Raw genomic sequence first — 19,471 nt, forward strand, 5'->3', positions numbered from 1 at the left:
CATTAAAGCAATTGGGAACTGAGACAGGTTGCACCACAGCTAAAAATCACCTGCAGTGTTCAGGGTTTCTGATAGCCTGTAAGAGCAAAATGGAGGGGTCCTGATGTCCTGAGGTGGCAAAATGGAAACATTAGTCGATTAACCAGGAGTTTTTATTGCAAGTAAAGAACAGCACAAATATTATGCTTGGTGCCACTGTACTTCATTAAAATAATTGTGCAAGTTGCTGTTTATGTTGAAGGAGATGACAACGTGGCCCTGTGAGTCCACATGTCACATACATGCTGTATGTACCCCTGAGCAGCTGTAGATACCCCTCCCCACTGCTCCATTTAGGTGCAATCCCATCAAGGCAACCAGCCCTGCCTTGTGGGCAGAAACCTCAGTGCTGGCAGCAAGTGTACTTCAGTGGAGGTGGTTCTTCACTTTTTTAACAAAACAGGTAAATCTATCACCCTTATTTGTTTCCCTTTCCTGAATGAGTATGGAAACCTGAGCTGAGAAGAAAACACTGAAAGTGTTTTCAGATGAAAGCTGGAGAGAAGAAAATGAAGTTGAATGTGTCAGAAAAAAAGAATGAGCTTCCTTGTGTGGCAGTGAGCTGTATTTATCTGTAAAATAAACTTTTTGTAGGAAAAGGGATATTTAAAATGGATAGAGGATGATAGGACAAGTAAACCACTGTGCCTTTTGACAGACGGCAAGAAGGAGCTCCTTGGACAGAGATGCAGGTATGGTACAAATGTCATGGTACAAGTGTGATGTGTTGCCCAGAGCAGCCTTTGCCTTGAAGTGCCACTCCAGGCTTTGAAAGCTATCAAGTCTCACAGCCTCCAGACTGAAGCAGGCTCATTTTCATAGGGAAATCTGAGCTCGCAGGGATGTGTCATGCTTAGAGCCAGCTATGTACTCCCTTACTCCCGGCTGCCCTCTCAGGACTGGGAGATCTGCTTCACCAAAAAGAAACAAGGTGGCAGCAGCAACATAGATGAGCTTGTTTGACCGGCTGAGTTTCTTTCTACCGGCGAACCACTCTAATCCTCAATCAGCAGAGAAGGCAGCCCTTAGGCATCTGCCAATGGCTTTCCATTGAGAGCATCTCCAGGAGGGAGGGACCCAGCACTACCAGTGGCTGTTGCTGCTTGGCACGTGGGACAGCCCTGAAAATGAAAAACAGGGCACAAAAAACAGCTGCCGGAGGCTGCATCCACCTGCTCACCTAGAAAACTACCACCCTGCCCTGGAAGATAAGCACTGGGTGAAAGACATCTGAGAAAGCTGTGTGCCACAGCAGCTCCCTCCCATCCTCATCCTTCTGCCCCAACTAACTGCAGGCTGGGCTGTGTCCCCTGCCCTTCAGCAGCAGAAGAGGGGGTGAAGGGAGGCAGACTGCAGGCAGCCCAGGGATTTCCCAGGAGAAACACCTCTGGCCAAAGGAACACGATGGACCGTTTCCGGATGATCTTCCAGTACTTCCAGTCCAACTCCGAGTCTGTAATGAATGGGATCTGTGGGCTGTTAGCCCTGGCTAGTGTAAAGATCTATACCTGCTTTGATTTCAGCTGCCCCTGTCTGCCCCGGTACAACATGGCATATGGCTTGGGGATTATGTTCATACCCCCTGTCACCCTCTTCTTCTGCGGCCTCATTCTCAACAGACAGTCCCTGGTGATGCTGGAGGAGTGGAGCCGACCACAGGGGAGCAGGAGGAAGGACCTAGCTGTCATCAGGTGGGGTTTGTACCGGGAATGGCATCCCTCCTTTCACCTCCTGCTTAACTGTCTGTCTCCATAGCTTTGATCCTGCTAGTAATTAATTGCCTTCTAAGCTCAGCTCCAGAGACCTTTTCCTACATGCCTAGAGAGGCAGGGGCATGGTAAATGCATTTACAACAGCAGAAATGAAAGCAGAACCTCATGCCATCCCAGCAATGAGTGGCAGGAGTTCCTTGACACCAACAGCTGGATTTGTGCTGCCACTTTGGGATGCTGCATTCCTGCCTGCCCTGTCCTGCACAGGAAGGGTTACTTATGGGGCTTATATGTGCAAAAAGATGAGGCATTCCCACTTAAATGTATAGAAAGAGCAGCATTTCCATCACAGTCATTCTTTATCAATAGCCTTGTGGTTTCCTTTCCTTCAGCTGAGTTTTTTACTGACTTACACCAGTAGAAAGCAGGGGAGAATCACATCCAATCTGTTACATAGAAAGTTTTTCCCAGCACACAAGTTGGCACAGAACACAAGTTGGGACAGGAAAGGCTGCAGAGAAAAGTGATTCTCCAGGTAGAAACTAAGCTGATGAGAAAAGGAAGAGTGAATGTAGAAGACAAGCGAAAGCTGACAAGGACCTGTCCATGGGATACATAAGTCTACAGTCAAAGCAAGCACTTAATGAGAGGACTGTGCACTGCACTGACCACAGGCAGCACACAGAGCACTGCTGCACACTGGCACAGATCACTGGGAGGCAGCACAATCCCAGTCTAGGAGAAGGTTTCTCCACATCCCAGAACATAAGAGATGTTAGCTGCAGCAATGTTAGTAACAGTCCTGCAAGTCAGCTCCCTGGCTCCAGAACAGCTGCTTGGCATAGGACAGCCTTCATTCATCAAGGATCTGGGTGAGAAAGCTCCCAGCATTTACCCACTCTTTTTCTCCTGCCCCAGGTACATGTGTTCCTCTGTCATGCAGCGAGCCATGGTTGCCCCTATCGTCTGGATCATAGTCACCCTCCTGGATGGCAAGTGCCTGATCTGTGCTTTCAGTGGCTCTGTGGATCCTGAGAAGTTTGTGGGCTTTGCCAACACACCCCCAGTGCAGGTGCAGCAGATGCTAGCCAAGGTTCCCTGCAAGGACGATGAGCTCATGAGAAACAACACATCCCGCAAGGCAGTGGCCAGGTACCTGCGCTGCTGGTCCCAGGTAGGTCACTGCCAGCAGAGCCCTCTGTGTGGGTGATGTGCCCAGGGCATGTGTCATCTGTTCCTGCCCTTCCTTGATTTGTCATAGCATCACCACCATCAGGCTAGGAGCAAGACCACTCTTTGCTTCTTTATGCCCCTACATGTTGCCATCCTCAGTGATACCTCCATAGTCACTCAGGTGAGGAAAAGGAAGGAAATAAAGGATGGTTTAATTGGCAGAACTTTGTTTCTAGAAGAATCAGTAACTCAGAATCATAGAATTGTCAGGGTTGGAAAGGACCTCAAGTATCATCTAATTCCACCCCCCCTGCCGTGGGTAGGGACACCTCACACTAGGTCAGGTAAATTCAGAGAATAAAAAGCTGGTTGCAGGGAATACAGGTGTCTCCTAAGCCTTTCTCCAGCATCAGAAGTTCTAACCTTGAAGATAAGGCCTGCTGTTTTAAGTTCAGTGCAGGTGGAGACAGACCAAAGAAGTTTTCTCTGAAGCAATAGAACAGGACTCGATGGGAGTGGACCACTGGCTGGACTCTGCTCTTGGTACAGGAGTTCCAGGTCAGGAGAAGCTGTGGGGGGCCATTGAAAACAAGCCCTTCCTTCTTACCCAAGGGAACTGCAGGTAGCCTGGGCCATCTTCACTTTGCTGCAGGGACTCCCTAGCCCTGGAGCCAGTGAAGGTAACAAATGAAGATCTCACTGGAGATAAGTGAGACAAAGGAGAGCACTTAAGTCCCCTTGCTCTGGGGCGCTCTCGTGCTCGAAGCAAATGCCTGGCTGCTCCAGGCTATCTCTGCAAACAGTTATCCTAAGGAGCTATTGATGCACAGATAAATGTCTCATGTTCACTGGGAGGAAATTATATGGACCCACTGAGTGCAGTTTGGGCATGCTGGACTTCAGGCCCAGATCAAGGAGAGAGGTCTAGACACGCCATGTCTCACCTCCAGCAGCACAAATTCCCCATCTCAGTGTTACAGTCAAACAGTTCGTGCCTGTCCTTGTGCCTGTCTTGCTCCTGTCCCACTGCTTATTTCTTATCCCTCAGGCACTCGGCTGGAGCATTTTGTTGATCCTTATCGTAGCAGCTTTCCTCGCCCGCTGGCTCAGACCTTGCTTCAACCAGGTCACCCTCCTGCAGGCACGTCACTGGAGCAACTACATTGACATCGAGCAAAAGATTTTTGAGGAAACCTGCTGTGAGCACAGCCGGCAATTTGCTCACAAATGCATCCTTCACTTCTTCGAAAGCATGCGGCGAGAGATCAAACAGCACAGCTTCAGAGCACCTAGGGAGGGAGAGGGAACTGAAAGAGAGGAAGATCTTCTCTGGGGCATCACAAATCAGGACCAGGTGAATAAACTTCTGAAAATGTGGCATTATCAGAAACCTCCCTTGAATGTCAGTCAGGTGACCCACAGGCATTCTCTGGGGCAAGAGAGATCCCCTCTGCCCTGGGCAGAGAGCCCAGGTACCCAGTCCGAATTCCCCCAGCACACCAACCTGTAAAGGGGGCTTTGTCCTGCAGACACTGAAAAGGCACTGCCATGCCTCTGGACAAAGCAAGGCCCAGCAGTTAGATGACAGTGGTCCTCACATCTTTCTCCAAAACCCCAGCCTCAAAGCCTCTGCTCCACTGTGTGCCAACCAACACCTCCAAAATAAACCAGCTCGGAAGATCCAAAGCTCCCAGATGCAGTCCCTGCTACTGACACTTCTTAACCAAGGGCTCTGTGTAGCAGTCTAAGTAGTGAGCACTGGAATTGGGCCATGGAAAGGAGACACTGGCTGCCTGAGAAGCCTGAACAAATACCTTAAATACTCCCCTGGCAGATTTTAGTACAGGTTAATGTATCCAGAGGATCATCCTCACAGCACCCAGGTGGGCATTTCCATCCTCAATTTCAGATCTGTTTGAATGTAACCTTATCACTGAGCCTCTAATGTTAACTAATTTCTTACCTGCCTTTTCCCAGTCCCTATTGTAGATGGTACCAACCACGATGCTGGTTTGACTGGTATTTCTGTGCAGCTTTACTGCTTCGATGCATTAAACTCTTTACTGCAAATGAACCCAGTACAGACATATATTCATCTAGGCTAAGGCTCACACTGATGCCCATTTTGTCCCTGGGAGTGAGAGGTGTAAGGTGGAGGGGTTGTGAGGGGGGAACGATGAAGAAGAAATGTCTCCTCAGCCATGCATGGATAGATGGGGCAAGCAAGGCCTTCAGGAGGAAAGAAAAGGATAGGAAAAAGGCAAAGAAACCTCTCACCACCTTGTGACTAAATCTAAAATGAGGGGGCAAATTTGAAATGTGTTAATCCCCAAAATTAACTTGTCAAGTTGCTGAGAGATGGGCCATCTCCTCTCCAAGATGTTTGTGTGCACAGAGTCAGGGTGGGAGTAGATGCTTAGCAAAACAAGGAGAGGCAAAATAATTCCATGGTCCAACTGTGGGCAGCTGCACCCCTCTGGCCAGGAGCTGCAGGGTACAGAGGGATGGGCTGCAGAGCTTTCCTCATTTGCATAGCAAAATCAGCTCTGACTGAATCTCTGGTGAGCTCCTCTGGACATGCTTAGAGAAAGCACAAAGCCATCTGTGACCTCTGCTTGTTGGGAATAACACAGTGGTTTTCCCAGGGGCTCTTTAGGTCCAGGGAGCTTTTGAGCTCCCTTTTGAAATCAGCATTGCATTCTGAATTTTGTCTATGGTTTACTTTCATCAGATAAAACATCACAAATCTCAAGGTGAGATTCAGTTTGGACTCCCCACTCCAGTGCTAGTCAAATCAGCTGTTTTCCTAACCAGCTCAGAGCAGGGGTCTGCAGCTCTCCTTTGCATGCTGCTTTCCATGTTCTCAGGTTTTAAGTCATCCCAAAGTGGCCACAAAATATGAAATGTAAAATAGAGGAAGAGGAACAGCTTTGTTATCTGTATCATGAGGGAGAAAACCAGAGGATTTAAGGGAGCAGCCACAGACTTTTGCAGATCTACAAAGGCTCACACAGTGCGGAGAAGGTCAGTCTGGTCAAGAAGTAGCTCCAGCTGGATGTTCACCCCTCCCAGCCTCCCCAGGTTCCATACTGTGCTCCCCTTTGAAGACACAGAACTCTTCTCCACTGTGGAAAACGGTGTCTGTCCCCCACGATGGGACAAGAGACAACGGTCACAAACTCAAAATGTGGGAAATTCCATTTAAACAAAAGAAAACACTTATTCATTTTGAGGGTGGTGGAACAGGCTGCCCAGAGAGTTGTGGTACCTCCATCCATGGAGATATTCGCAACTGTGTTAAATGTGACCCTGAGCATGCTTTGAGGCAGGGGAAGGGAGGGTGGTGCATTTCTGAAGGGCTTGGGTGCACTTTGCTCTGAATGACAGCAATGGAGGCTGAAGGATTTTCTCCCAGCTGCCTCCTGTGAGTGTAATCCCAACCCCTTGATAAATTTGGGATGTGCAGGAACTGAGAATACGAGGAGGGTATGTAAATTCCTCCTGTCATCTCCTTGGCCCCTGAGGGACTGTGTTTTCCAGCAGTACCAAATCACCTGCAGCCATGGACTGTACAGAACCCTTCCAGACCAACAGGACAGCAGGTACCAGCAGCCCCTGGGGCTGAGGGTTCATTGAAGCTGCCACTCCCCTGAAGATCACTTGAACCCTGCCAGAAGGGCAGAACAAGGACTGCCTGAGCCAGCAATGTGCATCAATTTAGTGGGAGGGGCTGGGGCTGGGATTCAGCTATATGCCTTGACCCGAAAGTGGGTAAAAAGAAGAAGTATCAGGGAGAAACTTGAATCTCAGAGCTCTGATGAGCAGGAAGCATCTCCTGAGAAAGCAGAGGTATCCAGGGCTCGGAAGGTCTCAGCAAGATCCACCTATGAAGAAGGGTGCATCCTCTGTGTCCCTGTCCCAGCATCCTTCTCTCTTTTCTATGCCTATTTTAATCCATCCCCAAAGCCAGAAAAAGCACTATGAGCCTCTGAATGTTGCTAGCCAGGGTTTAGCAAGCCCTGCAGGCACAGGGCTGTGAAAATCAGGTAGCTGCAAGTGTCATCTTTTAAGTCTGGATGAAATGTGGACATTTGCAGGACAGAGGAGAGCCACTAACAGACCTCATCAATACAGATACAACATAACAGAGCACTGAGAGCTTTACCCCTCCTTCTTCTGCCTTTCCTTTCTCTTCCCTGCCCTCTGCAGAATAATACAGGTACAGAGCACATGAAGGGAGGGGGAAGGTCTGACATCCTCCTTTTCTGTGTGTGCCAGCGCTGCAGACGTAGGACACCCTGTTCAGTCATGGGAGGAGCACCCAGCTCCTGCATTTGCAAACAGGTTCAGGGAGGTTCTCTCTGCCCAGAGCATAGATTGCTCTGAGGACAGCACAGTCATGGTAACTCTTGCACCCTCCATCCAAGAGGACTGGTGGATGGGAGACCGCAGAAATGGGGAAGTGGAGAACAAAACCAGGTTTAGCAAGTCAGAAACAATCCAGGTCCCACAGACCCAAAGGTGAGCAGAAGGAAGCAAACTCTGAACTTTTATAAGCAGCAAAATCAGCAGGAGAAAAAAAAAAATTTTAAAAAGTGGTTTAATTTCCTGCTTTAAATACTGAGGCTGAAAGAGTGCACGTTTGAAACAATGAACTGCACAGAGACTTGTGGATGTTCATAATTGAAGGGGGGGGCTGAAAGAATGAAGTAAACTGAAGCCACAGCTTGGACCCTGGTGGGGAAAGGAATCACTTCAAAGGAAGATGGACAAGTTTCGGATGATCTTTCAGTTCCTCCAGTCCAACCAAGAGTCCTTCATGAATGGCATATGTGGAATCATGGCCCTTGCCAGTGCCCAGATGTACTCAGCCTTTGACTTCAACTGCCCCTGCCTGCCACGCTACAACCTGGCCTATGGGCTGGGCATCCTCCTGGTGCCCCCCTTCATCTTGTTCCTGTTGGGCTTTGTGCTGAACAACAATGTCTCCATGCTGGCAGAGGAGTGGAGACGGCCTCGGGGCCACAGAGGGAAAGACCCAGCTGTCCTGCGCTACATGTTCTGCTCCATGGCACAGCGAGCCATGATCGCTCCGGTGGTCTGGGTCTCGGTGACACTGCTGGATGGTAAGTGCATCACTTGTGCCTTCTGCACCTCAGTGCCTGTTGAGACTCTGGGCAATGCCAGCCACCCTGGCTTCTCCCAAGGGGAGATGAAGCGAGTCCTTGCCCGCATCCCTTGCAAGGAGATCTACGATGGACAGGAGCTCATTGCCAATGAAGTGGCCGTCAGGTACCTGCGCTGCATCTCGCAGGTAAGAGACACCATGGCCATGCCCTCAGTGGTGGTCTATTAGGCGTTGTCAGCCTTAGCTCATTTCTTGAGGGAATTTCTTTGTTGAAATCAAGCTGCAGGAGGAGAGACTGGAAATTTTTCAGGGCTGCCAGGTGTTCAGACTCAGCTTCAGAGAGTTATGCCTCCAGTGTGATGAGAAGACTGAAGCCTTAGGTCATCTTGATAATTAGGTTCCCTCTTCTGGGCAGCCTGGGACCACAAGGCAGCTGTATGAAGAGATTTAGTTAAAGCAAATTCAGAAGGGGCTGACGTCAATGTCACTTGGTGGCTGGTGGGCTGTCGCCCCCCATAACCCACCAAGCGCCTGTGGCTGATCTTGCTGCTTATTCTAACATGTACAAGCGGCAGGCTGATAACTACCTATTGCCACTTGCCTCTGCCACTTGCATGGAAACAGTCAGTGTGAGTCTATTAACCATCCCAGGGAACCACAAATGAAGAATTGCCACTAATGGCTTGTCCTGTGCTTAATTATACCCAAGTCCTCTGCTTCTGGCCACAGTGGAGACAAGGTGGCCCAGTTCACTCTAGTCACTCATGTACTTCTGTTTAAAAGCAGGAATTATTACACCCAGTTTAATAAAAATGGAGGCCCATGGACTTTTCCAAAGACACAAAGCAGATTTTCCTGGCTAGACCCCAATTACTAGCTGCTGGGAAGCACTGGGAGCTGGTAATCCAAGAGGTGCCATGTAGATCCCCACCTTGCAGATGCTCTTTTAGGGAGCTGCATTTACGGTGTGGTTCATCCTCACAAGCTCTCCCTGCACAGCCTGGTGGCAGCCTGAGCTGAGACAGACCAGTCCTGGCTTTACTCTCATCTCACTTTTCCTGTCAGACCTTATTAACAATGGGAGCCTGTCAACTCTGCTCACCCATGATAGATGTTACTAACTCCAACAGCCCGGGAAAAAGGTTAGACAGCTGCATTAACCCAGGGAGTATCTGGAACAACATTAGCTGCAAGTCAGAGAACACAGACTATGTTAGACCCAGGTGAGGTGTGGTCATACGGTAGGCAGGACCAAGGAAGGGCTGGGTGCAGGACTCAGTGAGGTGTTATTCATGTCACTGTCTGTTGATGCCATACCCAGTGAGAAGCAGAGAGGTGCTGCCTGTGTGGGTGCACTGAACAAGATTTCAGGGTCTCCTTGTCCAGCTTTGCAATGTAAATGCACCCAAATATCAAACAGCCTGGGGTGCTCTTGTCAGCTGGTGGGAAGTGCTAGGCACAGCAGGTGCATTCTATGCCTGCCTGTGATGAGTCCAGTTCTCTCCTCATCCCTACAGGCTCTGGGCTGGTGCTTCGTGCTGCTGATGACCACAATGGCTTTCTTGGTTAGATCACTCCGGCCCTGCTTCACTCAAGCCATCTTCCTGAAGAGCAGGTACTGGTCCCACTACATCGACATTGAGCGCAAGCTGTTCGATGAAACATGTGCAGAGCATGCCAGGAGCTTTGCCAGGGTCTGCATCCAGCAGTTCTTCGAGGGCATGAGCACGGACCTGGAGGCTGCTCGCTGCCACCCACCCAGGAAAACCCCTGCAGATGCTGGAGAAGCTGTTGAGAAGCTCTTGGGCATCACTGACCAGAGCACCATGAACTCAGCCCTCAAGAGCTGGCACAGATGCAAGCCTCCACTGCACCTCCACCAGCCTGCACTCCCCAGCAGCAATGGCTGGCCACAGGAAGAGCATCCCCCTGCACACACCCCTGTGCCCCGAAGGGAGATGGCTGCCTACTACAGCCGGGTGTGAGGGGCCACAGGGCTGTGAAGAAGCAGAGCTTTGGGAGAGGGGCTGCAGAGAGGGTGCCCAGGTGAGTGTCTGAGCCAGATAGGGTTGAGGGACAGTGCCAGGAGGGCTGCAGGGGGACAGGCACCCAAAGGCTTCACTGCTGCCAGTGCAATCCTATAGGATTGGTAATTCAAGCAACAAATTTTGTGATGAGTTGGACAACTACCCAAGGTCATGATGGACAAGCCCCAGAGTTGCTGAAGGGCACAATGTGGGAGCTGGACAGACATGCCATGTGTCCTGCACCACCAAGAACCAGGTTTGTATTGTTGCCAAGGCAGACACTACCAGATGTGCAAAATCTCCTTCCTTTTACCACCTGCTCAGCACTGGGTAGAAAGTGGGTTTAGCCAGTATTAAAAATCTCCTGGTTGGAAATTGGGGGTGCCCCTTTCTCATGCCAAGCTGTGAAACCCAAAAGGTCTCCCCATTACCCCTTCACACACTACATCCTCACAGACACATACAGCTTCCAGACCTAGAAAAGCTTTAAAGGATGTCTCATCCAAGCAACAACCTAATGAAGGAATATCCCATGTTGTGTTACACGTGAGGGGAACAGCATGGTTCATGTCACAGGCCACGAATCTCCTGCAGGACAGTTTGTTCTTACAGTTTTACCTAGGTTTCTCCCTGACACACATTAAGAACTCATCTGTGTGTTTGTTTATAGAGTCAAATAAATAATTCAGGCTTCAAGCTCTGCTCTCAGGCACAAAGGCTTATAAAAGCTATTTACAAAAGCTGTTGATGTTTCTTTATTTCAATGCAACGAAAAGAACTGAGAGGCCCCTGGGCCCAGCCCAGGGTTCTGAAGTCACGTGAGTCAGTGTTCTGTGGGTGCTCAATGGCCAGTGCTGAGCCAGCTCTTGCCCTCAGAGGAGCTGGGGAGGTGCAGCTGACCCTAAGCAATACCAAGTGCTGCCCATTTCCATAGAAACAGAGGATGACAGGATGCAGGCCCTCGAAGTGACTATGGAAATCGCAGCAGCTGGAAGAGTGTTCCCTGGTGGCCCTAATTTTATTACCAGTATGCAGAAGGAAAATCCCTTTTCAAGAGACGAGTTTTACTCCCTTTGGAAATGCTCATCCCCTTGAAATTTCTGCTGCTGTGTTCTTGTTCAAACCAACTCATTATGGCTGACTGGTAACTGAGGTGATTGTCGTTTGCATAAACCTTAATTACCAGTGTGTAACTCTACAGAGGCTGTGGGGAGAGAACAAAGGACCAAAATGACGAGGAAATTCTCCAAGCTGCTGTGAGAGTGCTTTAGCAAGCCTGTAGTCAAGGGCAGGCTGCATCTGGCTGACTCCCAGGACAAAGGAGCATGACACAGATTTATCATCATCTTCACACCCCAAACTTTAATTAAGGCACCTGCCCAGAAATTAATAGGTACAAATCCTGATTTACAAAGCAAAGGAGATTAAAAGATACAGGCGGTTTCCACTCCTATTATTTGCAGTTCAGTGCTGTTAATGGCTCACTAAGAAAGGTGTGCTTGGAGTCCCCACAACGGTGAGCAGCACGCAGGGCTGGCAGGTTCCACAGGAGAGACATTAAGGTACCAAAAAAATTAGCATACATCTGTAAAGAGAAGCTTTTGGACTTTTAATTTAGATTTTTAGGATCAGAGCTCTGCCTCCCCTTGGCAGTTTCAACAGTCTCATAGTCCTCAGAGTGCAGGCAGGCTCCTCTTTCTTTGGGGACACAGTTCATGGCCTTAGGAAGAAGATGCTTTGCTATGCAACCGGACATGGCCCCGGGAATTTCACCTGGGCTGCAGTCCCGGTGCAGAGGCTGGTTAGCAGGAGTGCCCAAAGCACAGAGGGAGCTCCAGGGCCTCCAGCCAAGGAGGGAAGGGAGCCAGCCCCAGGCAGGCGCAGAGAGGTGTGGGAGTGCCCAAGGGGTGCACTGCACCCAGACACCCGGGAGCTGTGAAAACCCATCCACAAAGCCCACATCTGGGAGTAAGAAGGAGCACTGGGTCCAAAAATCCCGGCTGAACTGCCAACACTGGGCTGAGCCGCCAACACTGGGCTGAGCCTAGCTTAGCTGCGGGCGGAGGGGAACGTGGGTGTTGCTGAAGATTTGCCTGTGCTGAAGACATCCTCTGGGGAGGGTTAGGTTTAACCCTACGGACATGGCGACAAGGAGGCTGGGAAAGGAGAATGGGGGCTTCCGGCTTCTGCAACAGGCTGGGTGGGAACTAGTCAAGGAATAGATGGCAGACGAGAGGGAGTGATGCAAGGAGAAAGTGAGGTCTCCTCGCCTGCCTCGCAGCTGTCGTTCTGCAGAGGAAGCAGCGAGCGGAAAAGCAGAGCAGGACAGGAATGCACCGTGCTTGCCAGATCATGGGCTGTGCCCAGCCCCACACGTACGGCCAGCCCTCACGGCAGCCCCACTGCTCCATCTCGGGTGGTGGGAAATCCGACTGCCCTGCAGAGTTCACGATGGCGGGTTCCTGCTTCTCCTTAAAACTCAACCAGGCTAGTGTCTTCCCCGCTCAGCCGGCTCCCATGCACAAAAGCAGTCATTCCTGCCCCTTCACGTGGGACCAAGGGCTTCTCCACACTGCTCCTCTCTGCCAAGGGTGGCTCTGGTCTCCTAAGCAGTTGATCTGGGACCCAGCAGCATGACTATGTCCCCTGGGGACCATAGAACTGTGTCCATCCCAGAAGCAGAGGGGCTCCAGCATTTCCCCTTAGGACTCCAGCCACTCCCAAGCACTCGGCAAACACCGGACTGTCCCAGCCAGCCTTTGCACAGCTGCATCGAGGGTCTGAAGAAGGCCGATGAGCTTTTTCCAGTGACTCATTCAGTCTTTCCTTTCCTCTTTTTTTTTTCTTTTTTAAAGGCACAGCCTCAGCCTTGCACCCAGCAGAAGCCACACACGCCTGCTCTTTGCCCCACCCAAAAGCACAGGGGCTGAGAACAACCTCCTCCCAAAAGCTGACAGCAGCACATTGGCAGCTTCCTTTTTCAGCCTGCAAATTCTTAAGGCTGTTTGATTCAGCTTTCACTTCACCCATCAAGCTGGCCTCAGCTGCATCCCCACTGCTGCACAGCCCCACGCAGCTAGAGCCTGAGCAGAAACTACACAAGGAGCAGAAAAGGCTCCAGAACTGGTTCCAACAACTTTCCAAGTAAGTGATTTCATTTTCTCTTGCTTTCATGTATGCTTCAGAGAAAGACTTCAACAGGGGCTTGTAAAAAGTTATCTGCTGCAAAAAACCCTTCCCCTCCCCTCCTGCCCACCCTCCTCTGTCCCAGACAGGCACCATAACCTCCAAGCAGAGGAAGGGTAACCCCTCTAAGGTGGCATACTCCCCTCTGCCAGCTCCTCATATTTTTGCTTTGATGGTTGCTGAGCATCAGGAAGGTTGCAGGGCCTTGTTTATCAGGACTGTTTACTGGTAACTCTAATAACAGGGTTTTGAGCCCCACGCACCAGATCAAGTTTGCCAGTCTAGCATGCGGTTGCAAACATGGTGTACCACAAAGCGCGGCAGCCAGAGATGGAGGCCTGGCTCCCCCTCCCTTCATGGAGGGAGTTTTGCATATGGAAAGCTGGGAAGATCCAGGAAGACATTTCAGGCTGCTTGTGTTTGAATGCAGTGATATCACAGCATGAGTTTAGCGGGATTTGCATGGGTTAGAAAGAGCAAGGAACTGAGGCCAGATTTCCAGCCCAGCTCCCCTCTGTTGCGCCACAGAGGAGGGAGCTGAAACAAGATTTGGCAAGGCAGCAGCGTTGTTCACCAAGTGAACCAAAGCACAACAGTGATTTACAGCATGGTACATGAGCAAACCTTGTACAAGAGACCACTGTGTAATGTCCCCACAGCTTTTTCCCTTCAGCTGGGGCTAGCCCTAGAAGCCCTGCTCTGTGCACACTGGCTGTGAGATGCCAGCATCAGGGCAGATTTTGGAGCAGTCTTGCCGTGGGTCAGGGCTCCTTGGGAGTCCCGGATGCTCAACAATGCTTCCGGTATTGTGCAAGCTGCAAGAGATGGGTAGTTGCATGCTCGGGTCCTTCCTCTCTACATCAAACTCCAGTGACAGCAGTTTCCCTGAGGCCAGTGGGGTTTTGTTACATGGGTGAGGGTTCCTGGAACCAGCAAGATGCTTGGGGCTTCCTGAGATGAAACCCTGTGGGGCTGCAGGGCAGATAGAAAGCCAACTACAAATTAACTAAATGCAGCTTGCAAGTGGCATGGGAGAATGGGATCACTGCAGAGAGAATGGATACAGTCCCCAGTTATTTCCCTGTCCTTCAAAAAATGCAGGATACACACTTTCCTTTGAGTGCCTGAAGTCCACATAATCCAGCCCTGTTGCTGGGGTGGGCATCCCAACATAACTAGTGCTGTACTGGGAGCAGGGGCTAGGGAAAGGTCAGTGAAGTGCATCTCTGGCACTGAAGCATGCAAGTCAGTAGTTAAAAGGCTCAGTTTCAGGCCAGCAGTTAAAGGCTGAACCAGGACCGTGGCCCAGCACAGGGAGCACAGTTATGTCAGTCAGCCATGGGAGAGAAGGAGTTCATCCTGCCACATTTAATCCCAGCAAAAACTACTTAATCGCTGGCCCAGCTTTATCAGCATTTGGTGTTTGTATCCAGGGTCATCAAGATAAACTCTGCTTTCCCAGGAAAGCTGGTAGCAACAGCCCCTGAGCATCCCCTCATCCCTGTCAGTGGAGGCTGCTCCTGCCCATTCCTCCTGTGTCACCTCTCTCTGCCCCCAAGCCTGCTGGGCCAACATACAGCGTACCTTTACCTACTACTGACATACCTTTACCTGCTACTAAGTATTAACTCATCAGGTCTAAAGAGAGAGGTAAAATCCACACACAGCACCTTCAAGGCAGTGTAGCAGCAGCATGCACGTGCCACCTGGGCTAGTGTGAGTCAGTGACAGACCTGAGGACACATCCTAGTGCCAGTACTGTGGTCAAGTTCTCCCAGTAACACAGCGTCCTCCTTCGTTGTAGGCTTGGGAGATCGAGCGGCAGTGACGCTGACATCAATCACCACTACAGGAGGTGACTAAAACCAAAGAGAAGGAAAGACAACAAACATGCAAATGCCAGGGGCAGAAGCAGCTGTCGTGTTGGCAATCTTGGCTGTAGAGACATTTTTGGAGAGCTTAGTCGGAAACTGAAATGACTGAAATTTCACACACTGTTTAGGCTGAATCCCTCTTCGCCTGCCTTCGAAGCATCCCTGGTATCAGCAACGAGCTCCAGGGGCTGGGACAGCAGTGCGAAGGTGTCCTGCTCCTGGAGTAGTCCCTTGCATGTCAGCCAGCCCAAGGCCATTTCACTCTCCATTAGTGTGACCCTTAGTGCCTGGAGGTGGACCAGCACAGACCCCTGCTACATTACACCACCTGCTCTTGCCCCCAGGACGAGATGGCTGCGCTCATTGCCGAGAACTTCCGTTTCCTCTCCTTGTTCTTCAAGAGCAAAGATGTAATGATCTTCAATGGTTTGGTGGCCCTGGGTACAGTGGGGAGTGAGGAGCTCTTCTCAGTCGTTGCCTTCCACTGCCCCTGCTCCCCTGCTCGCAACTACATCTATGGGCTGGCTGCTATTGGCGTCCCAGCCCTGGCCCTCTTCCTCATTGGCGTCATCTGGAACAACCACACCTGGAACCTGGTGGCCGAGTGCCACAAGCGTGGTGTCAAGAACTTCTCTGCTGCTGCCACCTTCCTCCTGTTTGGTTCCATCATGGGCCGGGCAGCCGTGGCACCCGTCACCTGGTCGGTCATCTCGCTGCTGCGTGGAGAGGCTTACATCTGTGCCCTCAGTGAGTTTGTTAAGCCATCCTCCCTGGACAAGTTCCCAGCCGAGTCTGGGGCTGAAGTGCTGGCCAGGTTCCCCTGTAAAGACGTGCCAGCAAACCTCACGAAGTTCAGGGATGAGGTGACACGCAGGCTGAGATACGAGTCCCAGGTAGGCAGGCTGGGGAGAAAGCCACACAGAGTGTGTAAGAACACCTTGCCATGTCCTAACACAGCCTCTCTCTTCTCTCTCAGCTTTTCGGCTGGCTGATCATCGGCATTGTGGCAGTCCTGATTTTCCTCACCAAGTGTCTGAAGCACTGCTGCTCTCCGCTGAGCTACCGGCAGGAGGCTTACTGGGCCCAGTACCGCTCCAGTGAGGACAAGCTCTTCCGACGCACAGCTGAGGTTCACTCCAGAATCTTGGCAGCCAAGAACGTGAAGCAGTTCTTTGGCTTTGTGGCCCTGAACAAGGAAGAGAAGGAGCTGGTCCAGGAGTTCCCAGTGGAGGGTGTCCAGCCCAGCCCTCAGTGGAATGCCATTACAGGCGTCTACATCTACCGGGAGAACAAGGGCTTCCCCCTCTACAGCCGGCTCCACAAGTGGGCCAAGGGAGTGGAAGGGAATGGGCCAAGCCCAGAAGCTCACGAAATGCTCTTTTTGGCTTCCTAAGACAGATGGGTACTGGCCACTGCTCCCCAGACTGCCTGGTAGCCTACCAGTATTGGTACACAGTAGAGGGATTCACTGGGAGTATTCCTCCCAGCAGGATTACTTCTCTCAGTGGGTAAACAGATCAACAGCCTCAAGGCAGAGACTGATAAGCAACACACCGAACCACTGGGGAACCCCTCCCTCAGAGACAACCATCTCATTGCTGCTCCCAGACACACAAGGGGAATAAAGAGCAAATGCACACCTTACCTCCAGGCTGCCAGTGCATCCTGCCATCTAACGCACCAACAGACACCTTGGGGAGCAAGAAGTGGGCATGACACTTCTAACCATGACTCCTGCAGTCCCATCTGTCTCCTCCATGGTAGTGCTAGCTCCAGCCATCCCACACACCTGCTTGTTTTACTGACATTGCATGCAGTTGTGTGGTGCCTGTCATGCAGGCAGGTCCTGGAGCAGTTTACAGAACTCACAGTGCAGGGAATAGAGGGAAGCAGTGGGTAAATTCCTGTGGCAAAGCAGATACAATAGCACCTGGGAAGGAATGGGTCAGCAGTACATCAGCACACCAAATAACTGAGAGACTAAGTCAGGAAGAACCATCAATACTCCTGGTATTTAGAAGGACATCCTATAATTACAAAGACAGGATTTTGATAGGACACCAAACTCCTTTTTTCTTACTGAAGTGCTTGGCAATTTCTAATGAGCTCAAACAGTCACAACCATGAGTTTATAAACCCAGAAGATGGTACCATAAGCTGAAGAGCTTTTGAGTGAGGTAGTTCAAGAGGAAGAAGGGAAGCAGTGTCCACAGTGACTGCAGCTCATTGCACTTCTCATCCAACGGCTAGATGAGAGTTTTGCTTGTTGGGGTTGCAAGTTGCAGCAAAACTTCAACCAGAATTAGTTTTACATATATGTGTATATATGTGCATACATATATATATATACATACATACACTATATACTATGATTGTAGTCAGTTAGCTCTATTAATGGAGTATCTTTCTTGGAGGGAAGGGGGAAAAGAAACTTCTCAGCCAAAAAAACCACATTACATGCACCCCTCTGCTGCCATTGGACTGAGCCCTGGAGTGACAAGAGACAGCAAGAATGGAATGAAGGGAACAGCCCTCTCCCTACCTTTTTACCACTGAATTTGCTTACATTCTTCCCACTACCTTAAATAGTCCCTGCAGCAGGTGGTCTCTTTTATGTACCTGGCCACAGTCTGAGAAAGCAAAGCCAGAAAGGTGTAAAATTACTGCTCTCACCACGATGTTGTGTTGACTATGGAGACAAGGCTGCTATTCTGGCACTGCAGTCCCTTTTCTCCTGAGGGTCAGCTCCATGTACCCAACACTGTTTCAAGAGTTGACAGAACAATGAAGTTTGTTTTTCATGCTTGTGCCATTTCTTTATAGGTACAACTTCCTCCTACACTGTGCCACTTACCAAAAAGCCTTAAAGTGACTCAAATCCAAGATTTCAGAGGGGCTTACACACAAGGAGTTTTGAAATAAATTATTAAATGAGAGTTATTTTTCAATTGCCTTCTGAGGTTTGTTTTTTTTTTCGGGAGGGAGGGGTGTAGGGCACAAAAGGCATAATTTAGCATTCTCCTTGATCTCAAGGAATGGAAAGTTACTTTTTCTTGCTATTAAACATTCAGATCCTCTCCAATTCAGACGAACCCAGAATATGATGTTTGAAAGTACTGACAGATATTTCTACTTAGTAACACAGCTGTTTAGCTATTCTTGCAGTGCAAAGTACAAATCTTGTACACCAGGACATACAATTGCAGCAAAGGACAAATATATTCAGAAAGCTTTTTACAAACATGTCCCTCTGCAAGAAAGAGCTGAAGGGTATCCCTCGCATGAAGAAGCTGAACACTGCTGAATGGGCCAGGCATCCCAGGATCCCTTTTCAGCTTCTTTACACATTTGCCTTGCATTTGTGGGAAGGCTTGGCTCCCAGCCTCACCATCAACTAATCTGCAGGAATGATCAGATGCAAGTTAAATGAAATTGCATTAACTTGAGATGAAAGACAGCTCATTTACATTTCTTCTCATTGGCCCTCCAGTGTGGACTTGCAGACACGCACGCCACCCCCGCACGCAGGTCAGAAGATGCAAGGTAACTTGCTGAAACAAAGCACTGTAGCTCTTACTTTCCTTTACTTCCCTTGCCTTCTTCCTTGATACTACCTGCTCCTTTCAACCACCTCCACTTAAGTTCTTTCTTCTCCCCTTCCCTCCTTTGAAGGAAAGGGACAAAACATGCAACACTTGGGAATGGATTTGTTTATCCTAAGAATAAACCATGAGCACAAACCAGCTTTTGCTCTGTTTACTTCCCTTCTCCATTACTCCAGCCACTTTCCATGTGCTGGGGTGGGATAAGGGCTTGTCCAGCTTGTCTGTTTACTCTCTCTTGTTGGAGAGGCACGTTTGAGTGGACAGCTGACAGTGAGAGGTAGAACAAGTTAATGCACTCAGAAATACTTGTTTGTGATTTGTATGGATTTTATCTTTTTGCTTCCTGTCCTCTGCCATCCTGACAGCCCTGGGCTTCTGGACCTTGTAGCTTATCAGCACCCTCACAAATATCCCTGCTTACCCCAGTGATGAGGAGGTAAGAGACATTAACCTATACAGCTCCACAAACAGAAGCAACCAGGCTAGGCTTCTCATTGAAACACTAAGAGGGAAACACTAAGAGCTGCCTGTCTTCCTGGCATGCCAGATCATGCAGACTGTGAGCTCACATCCTCTGCTTTTCCGCCAGAGACCAAAACCAACCCCATCACTGAGCAGTGTATACGATGCCAATTAAAGCATGCTTCCCAGCAGCAAGACGGATTCAAACCAGGCTCCTCCAAGATGAAGAACTGCACACAGGTCTTTCATTTTCCCTGCTGACTGC

At 50.0% G+C, this 19,471-nt stretch overlaps 3 protein-coding genes across 3 annotated transcripts; all 3 read left to right on the top strand.

Moving 5' to 3' along the window:
- The first annotated feature begins 1,443 nt into the window (after nucleotides 1-1,443).
- CALHM3 (calcium homeostasis modulator 3) lies at nucleotides 1,444-4,434 on the top strand. The gene is made up of 3 exons (XM_054382342.1): nucleotides 1,444-1,730; nucleotides 2,670-2,925; nucleotides 3,973-4,434. The coding sequence occupies exons 1-3, from the start codon at nucleotides 1,444-1,446 to the stop codon at nucleotides 4,432-4,434; spliced, it is 1,005 nt and encodes a 334-aa protein (XP_054238317.1).
- A 3,255-nt stretch (nucleotides 4,435-7,689) lies between these two features.
- Nucleotides 7,690-10,037, top strand: CALHM1 (calcium homeostasis modulator 1). The gene is made up of 2 exons (XM_054382592.1): nucleotides 7,690-8,238; nucleotides 9,570-10,037. Exons 1-2 carry the CDS (start codon nucleotides 7,690-7,692, stop codon nucleotides 10,035-10,037), a joined length of 1,017 nt encoding a protein of 338 aa, XP_054238567.1.
- Nucleotides 10,038-15,489: 5,452 nt separating this feature from the next.
- Nucleotides 15,490-16,532, top strand: CALHM2 (calcium homeostasis modulator family member 2). The gene is made up of 2 exons (XM_054382525.1): nucleotides 15,490-16,032; nucleotides 16,116-16,532. Exons 1-2 carry the CDS (start codon nucleotides 15,490-15,492, stop codon nucleotides 16,530-16,532), a joined length of 960 nt encoding a protein of 319 aa, XP_054238500.1.
- Nucleotides 16,533-19,471: the final 2,939 nt, after the last annotated feature.

This window comes from Indicator indicator, chromosome 7 (genome assembly GCF_027791375.1).
Source record: "Indicator indicator isolate 239-I01 chromosome 7, UM_Iind_1.1, whole genome shotgun sequence".
In the NCBI taxonomy this organism is placed as follows: domain Eukaryota; kingdom Metazoa; phylum Chordata; class Aves; order Piciformes; family Indicatoridae; genus Indicator; species Indicator indicator.